This window comes from Mus pahari, chromosome 14, assembly GCF_900095145.1.
Source record: "Mus pahari chromosome 14, PAHARI_EIJ_v1.1, whole genome shotgun sequence".
In the NCBI taxonomy this organism is placed as follows: Eukaryota; Metazoa; Chordata; class Mammalia; order Rodentia; family Muridae; genus Mus; species Mus pahari.
Genome location: NC_034603.1, coordinates 26,778,540 through 26,785,457, shown reverse-complemented (window position 1 = coordinate 26,785,457; position 6,918 = coordinate 26,778,540). Strand labels below are relative to the sequence as shown.

Genomic DNA, 6,918 nt, shown 5'->3' with positions numbered 1-6,918 from the left:
AAGTCAGCCTCACTCAGCAAAACTCTCCACACCCCTGCAGCTGCTGACAGCCACCATTCTCTGTCTTCAGTCACATGTGACACAGGGAAGCTCAGACTCTGGAATCACTCAGGACCAGTGTCTGTGACTTGACCCGTCATCTGTCGGTGGTCAGGGCAGCAGGCATTCCCCTTCCTTTGTTGAAACGCATGCACCAATTTAATGAGATGCGTGACAACAGATGTTGGAGTTTGTGTTTTGACAAAGAAATAAGGTACCACAGAAAACAGCAATGATGAATATTTGTCTAGAACATGCAAGAGAGGTGTATGTGTTCTCAGAGAGTTGACTCCACTTCTCTGTTAAAAAACTCAACACATTTTTCTGTTTTGTTCTGTTTACACAATGCTGGGGACTGAATATAGGGCCTCATACATGCTTGGCATGCCCTCTGCTACTGATTTATACACCTACTCTTAAGAAATATATATTGTGCAATTTCTACTTACATTTAATTTTAAAATCTGTTCAGCTTTTTAGTGCAGATAGGTGATTGTGTGTACATTTTAAACATAAAATAAATGAGTAAAAGTGAGCAGTCATTATGAATCTAATTTTACGGTCAACTTGTTATTATTAAAATCATTACCTATATCTTTATATACAAGCGAGACAGGTTACTACTAGTTTAAGTTTATAAACCTCCACGAAGTAGACTATTGGGATAAGTTCCTAAAAAAAAAATCTGATCATGGTTGGAATTGGTCCTGAATTGTTAGCTCGTTAGGGTAAGGTGTGAAACTCATTACTGAGTCGCCCAGTCTGACTAGTAAGGGAATGGGGAAATGTTTCACCCGAGAACCAAGGGCTTCCTTCTACTCTCGGTGTTCTGCGTCCACGGAGTTAGATCTGTCCGTCCTGCCTGCCCACGGTGTCTCTTAGAATGCCGTGAGCGCGGCAATGTCCTTACTTATAACTGTACCCCCCTCTTGTGCATTTAGAGTCATGGCCAGAGATAGATGCCTGCCTTTTCTTCTGCAAAGGCCTCTTGAGAAACCACAGACAAGTCAGGATACATAATTTCCTTTACACATTTCCCCAAATTAATTCTTAATATGTAAAATTTTAAAATCCAAATTTCTGGATACTGAAATGAAAATCCATCTGCGTGAGAAAAATTAGGTAGCGACAGAAAATTTTATATTGATAAATGTATGGGTCCTTTTCAAAAGAATTTGCCAAATGCTAGCACACCCTTGCACACATTTTAATTTATCAGATACCAAGAAGTGTAAAGGGGGGAGTCTTCCTTTGTAAAATGTACAGAAGGGTGGCAATAGAGTCTATGTAACCAAGGGCTCCTTGTTCCTCTGGACTCCTCCCCCTGAATTCTGGAATTTGGAATTGTATTTTCTAGAGTTAAATTTCATAAACAAATAATCAGAGATGAAGAGGTTGGCATGACCTACCTACGAGAGTCAAAACTGCTGCTCAGCAGGCCGGATCTGACCCCTCAGTGATGCATCTGGATATCCCCACCTAAGAGAAGGTCTACTTTATCCTGTTCCTCTACCCACCTTTTATCAGTTCCTGAGCCAAAGTGTCATGAGGATGGGTCCACTGCCAGCCTGAGCTGTGGACACTCTCCTATCAATACCCAAGAGCTTCCAGGGTAACAGTTTGGTTGCCAGAAGTGTTTACTGTGCTGAGAAATTTTTAAAATTCCCAGGAGACTGAGAACTTTCTACACATCTCTTAATACTATGAATCATGGGAACGACAGAGAATCACTCAAGAGAAAAAAAATGCAAATAAATGTCCTTGGAATGGGATTTCGATTTCAAGTGTATGAACCATGAAATCACATGATTCTGGTGTCATGTAATTCTGGTATTTCCTGCACAAACATCAGCAGATAGGAAGGTTAAGGTGTTTGCCATTGAGACCAGCATAATTGTCAAACAGCAACGGAAATAAAACAAAGCCCGTGGTGGGAGTTAGCTGTAGAGTTTGTTTTGTTTTATTTTTTTTGTGGGGCTTTTGCTTTTGTTCTTGGGCTCAATTTGAGACAATTAAGGTTGGATGGTCATAATGCATGTGTTTGTATGCATCTGCAAGAAATTGTTTTACTTTGGTTTCTTGTTTGCATGTTTGTGTCTTCAGAGTATAATGGTGATGATGGTGGTGGTGGTGGTGGTGGTGATGATGATGACGATGATAGCACTGACAGCATCTCCAGGCTGTATTCACGCCGATGACACTTTTCAGGTTCAAAGTATTATGAATGTATTTCATGATGTTTGGTTATTTGCCTTGAATGTTTCTGATACTGGGAATCCTGGGCAGTTGGACCTGTGCCTTGCAACTTCTTAATTACTTACTGCCATATGGAAACCCCAAATTCTACAACTGGAAACAGATCATTGGAAACAAAACAAAACAAAAATTTTAATAATGGATCATGTGTAAGGGAAATGGATATGATTAAAGAAAATAGACCTGATTTTAAAATTTGGAAAACTGCAATTCACATTTAATTTTACTTAAAGTGCAGATTTTAACATCATTTTTTATTTACTTATTTATATTTAACTGAGTGTTACGTAGCTCAAGGTGTCCTCAAACTACCTTAGTAGCACAGATTGGACTTGAACCCCTGATCCTTCTCCCTCCACCCCCCCACAATTGTTGGGACTGTAGGTCCTTATGTACAGTGGATTTATAGCCTTAAAACCCACTAAGAGAGAGTAGCAAGACCACCCATCCTCAAGATGGACTGTATCTGTGTTCACCCATCTTGAACACAGGAGGGATACATACTTTGCTCCTGTGCTCCTCACACAGAGGGCTCTCTTGGGATCCCAGAGAATACACAGGCAGGGGCAGACATCTGGGAAGTTGACTGGAAGACCTCTTAGGATCACTGCCTAAAGCAGAGCCGAGCCAAGGGTGAAAAGGAAGAGTGAGGCCCCAGGCTAAAGCCTCCAAGCTCCTGAGAGTTGTGGTGGCGTAGGCTCTGAGAGTCGCGCCGTGGTCACACTCTTCTGCTTTAGGGTCCCTGTGTGGACGCTGGCTGTGGTTTGCCTCCAGGAATGGACCGTGACCTTGATCTTAGCAGATTTTCCCAACACGAAAAAAAAAAACCATCTTTCGAAGGACTCAGCTAAGCACTGCCAGCTTCCAACATGCTGGGCAGCTCTGGAGCAGGACTTCGAATACTAAAGTTGGGGTGCAGGGCGAGGGTGAGATGCAGCACCCACCACAGAAACCCAGATACTGCACACAAGCCACTTCCATAGGACATGGAGGTAGGGGCTTTATTAGTGCACACTGAAGGCAGATAACAAAAGTCAGTAGTCCACCAAAAGAGAGGGGTTCCCTAGAGCATCCTCATGAGAGAAAGACTGGAATCCAACTGGTATTCACACACTAAGTGCCTGCCCTTACTTCTGGCAAGCCCTGAATTCAATATTTACATGTTAAAAGTGCAGCAGAGAAACGTTTTCCACTTTGGGGACGGGAAGGGGATATAAGAATGGTTAGGTCTGCCTTTAGACAGATAGTCCCAGGTCAGCTCACACACGCTGCCAATAGTTCTCATGAGATCCATGACATGGCTCACCCAGTGTGCCTTTGTTTTGTTAAATGCTGTTAGTTCTTTGGTAGAAAAAAAAAAAACAAAATGGGTACACAGCAAAAACATATACGATACAAATTGTGGAGCCTCCCTTGTGGACCCACCCTCAAGGACGCTTGTCTGTCTGTCATATGGCAAGCTCTGAGACTGAAAATTGATTCAGTCAACAAGGTGATGGCATGACGTTTGCCTGTGGGAGGTGCCTGGGTCTCCTGTGTTCCTTCCTAGCCTTAGACTCTGTTGTGTCCATGAATCCCTACCAGTACTCCATGTCTCCCTCCATTCTGTGAGGCCATAGCAGCCATAAGGAACAGTACTGCTCAGTGATCTGTAATGGGGAAGTCAAACTCAAGGGTCCTAACCTGTCAGGGGCCTGCTTCTCTCTCATGTGACAGACAGCGGAAGGACAAGGAATGGCAAGAGGAAGCAGGCAATGAAAGTTCTTGGAATGGACTGAACTTCTAAGACTGTTGACTGGTGCTTCAGTGATTTTGGAGAGACTGGAATGTTGCAAATCCCAAAACCAAATTACCTTCAGCAGGCAACCTTTAGTCTTTATCTGAATGTGACCCAACGTGCTAGTGACTGCTAGGCAAATTCCTTGGGATCCACAGAGCACTAGCTTCCAAGGCCAAAGGGCCAAGAATTCCTAGAAACACGGGAGCCTGTACCTGAGGCGTGCCTTCCTCACTCTGGGCTGCCTGTTTGCTGCTTCCCCTAAATGTGTTTGCAGAGTGCCCTGATCTCTGCATTTTCTTTATTTGATTGTTATAAGAAACCCTCCGGAGCTGGGACCATGTTGGGACACAGAATCTGGGTCACCTAAATCCAAAAGGGCCATGGTCACTCATGTTGGACTCCAGAATAAATTATCTGTTATTCCTTCTGACATGAGTTGGTTTGGGATGGTTGCTTTTGCTTGTTGATTTGGGTTTTGTTTGTTTGTTTTATATGGAAAGAGTCAGTCTCACTATTATTTCATTGTATTCTTTGAGACAGGGTCTTAGGTAATCCAGGCAGCCCTCAAACCTACCGTTCTCCTGCATCAGCTTCCCACGGGCTGAGATCACAGGTGTTTGTCACCACGTTGAGCTAACTCACATTTTTATAATAGCATGAATGCCCTTCTGTCATGGGAGTGGAGCCCTTAGGCCTAATCACTTCTTAAGGAAATCATCTTTAAACACTCTTAAATGAAAATTTGGAAATGTTATTAAGCTTGACTTATTTTTTTAGGCAGTGGTATTTGTTTTGCTATTTAAAATGTTAAATATAGCTATGTTAAGCGATAATTTCTTTCTGCTCATCTCTGAAAGAATTTTCTAAATTTTAAATAATCTCAGAAACATTTTTTTTTTTTTTTGGTTTTTCAAGACAGGGTTTCTCTGTGTAGCCCTGGCTGTCCCGGAACTCACCTTGTAGACCAGGCTGGCCTTGAACTCAGAAATCTGCCTGCCTCTGCCTCCCAAGTGCTGGGATTAAAGGCGTGTGCCACCACTGCCTGGCTCAGAAACATTTTTGACACATGGTTTATACAATTATGTTTGACAAGTCTTATTGATTACACTCTTCATTTACAAGGTACTTCATAATAACAAATTCAATCCCACGTTTATAAAATTATTATCCATTTATTCCTCTTTCTCTTGACATTGTCCATCCTATAACAACAACTGAGTTAAATGATTAAAATCTAGATAACCAGGCTGTGTCACTGGCGCCCATCTCTACGACCCTATTTAAAAAGTAACATAGTGGCTAACACAGGGGACACCAGAGGGGCAAATTGATTTTCCAAAGGCTTTGTAAAAATTAGAATAGAAAATGGCAAAGGAGCGTCAAAGAAGTTAATACAACATGAAAGAATGTTCAGTGGAACAGAGAAACTGAGTCTGTGAGTGAGGCGCGCCTAACTTGCGAGGAACTGGTTTGTGGAACTTCTTTCTGCTCCTTTATCACACTGTCTTCTGCAACCACTTCCTCAAGGCTCCCTTGACCTCCTTGTTTCTCACACTGTATATGAGAGGGTTCAGTACCGGCGTGAAGATGGTATAGAAGGCAGACACTACTTTGTCACTCTTGCCTGGCTGGTGGGACTTGGGTCTCATGTAGATGAAGATGATGGCCCCGTAGAACAACCCCACCACAGCCAGGTGCGAAGAGCAGGTGGCGAAAGCTTTCTTCCGGGCTGCGGAGGATCGCATGCGGAGCACCGTGGCCAGGATGAGGGAGTAGGAAGCCAGGACGAGGGACAGTGGGATCAGGAGCATCAGGATGCAGCAGATGTACATGAAGAACTCAAAGACTTTGGTGTCAGCGCAGGCGAGGCGCACCAGAGAAGGCGCCTCACAGAGGAAGTGGTTGATTGTCCGAGAGTGGCAGAAAGGGAAACTCAGGATGGTGCCCGCCTGCATCAGCCCATCGGCAGCTCCCAGGAGCCAGGACCCCACTGTCAGGCAGGCACACAGCTTGGGGCTCATGAGGACATGGTAGCGCAGGGGATAACATATGGCTACGTAGCGGTCATAGGACATGGCTGCCAGGAGGAAGCACTCGCCGCCTGCCAAAGTGAGGAAGAGGAAGATCTGGGAGCCACAGCCTGCAGGGGAGATGGAGCTCGTGCTCATTAAGTAGTTGGCTGCCATCTTGGGGACGATGGTGGAGACTAGCATCATGTCCATGAGGGAGAGCTGGCTGAGAAGGAAGTACATGGGCGTGTGGAGCCTGGGGTCCCTGCAGATGAGAAGGATCATGAGGGTGTTGCCCATCAGAGAGGCGGTGAAGATTACTAACACAACAGAAAGCAGGAACAAGTGGGCGTGTGTGTGGCTGAAGAGGCCGAGAAGAATGAAGCCCATCTCTGTGCTATTACTAGGAGTCTTCATAGCTCTGACCAAACCTGAAAGACAGAAGGATGCTTGCCTGTTTTGTTCTTGTTGTTGTTGTTTGTTTGTTTTTGTTTTTAAGATAGGCTATCCTGGAACCACCTGGCCTTGAACTCACAGTGATCCACCTGCCTCTGCCTCCCATGTGCCACCATACCTGGTCTGAGAATAATTTTTTTCTTTAAAGTGACTTGCAACCAAATGATGGAATATTTCAATATTTCAATTTAGTGGGATAATTACATTTTTTTCTACCCCCTAACGTTGAAGTTATGGATCAGCAAGTGAGAGCACAAGCTTGAGTTTGGCTCTCAGAACCCACATAAACAATTAGGTGCAGTTCCCATGTGTCTGTAGCCTTAGCTCTGTGAAGGGCAGAACAAGTACTAGGGCTTCCTGTCTTCCAGTCAACCCCTG

At 44.2% G+C, this 6,918-nt stretch overlaps 1 protein-coding gene across 1 annotated transcript; it reads right to left on the bottom strand.

The window, feature by feature from the left end:
- Positions 1–5,537: 5,537 nt before the first annotated feature.
- Positions 5,538–6,535, bottom strand: LOC110331297 (olfactory receptor 2T33-like). The gene has a single exon (XM_021211783.1). It carries the CDS (start codon positions 6,499–6,501, stop codon positions 5,572–5,574), a length of 930 nt encoding a protein of 309 aa, XP_021067442.1. The 5' UTR covers positions 6,502–6,535; the 3' UTR covers positions 5,538–5,571.
- Between the last annotated feature and the right edge of the window lie 383 nt (positions 6,536–6,918).

Excerpts from the sequence above, each read along its gene's own strand:
- LOC110331297 (XM_021211783.1), bottom strand. The coding sequence starts at position 6,501 with ATGAAGACTCCTAGTAATAGCACAGAGATGGGCTTCATTCTTCTCGGC.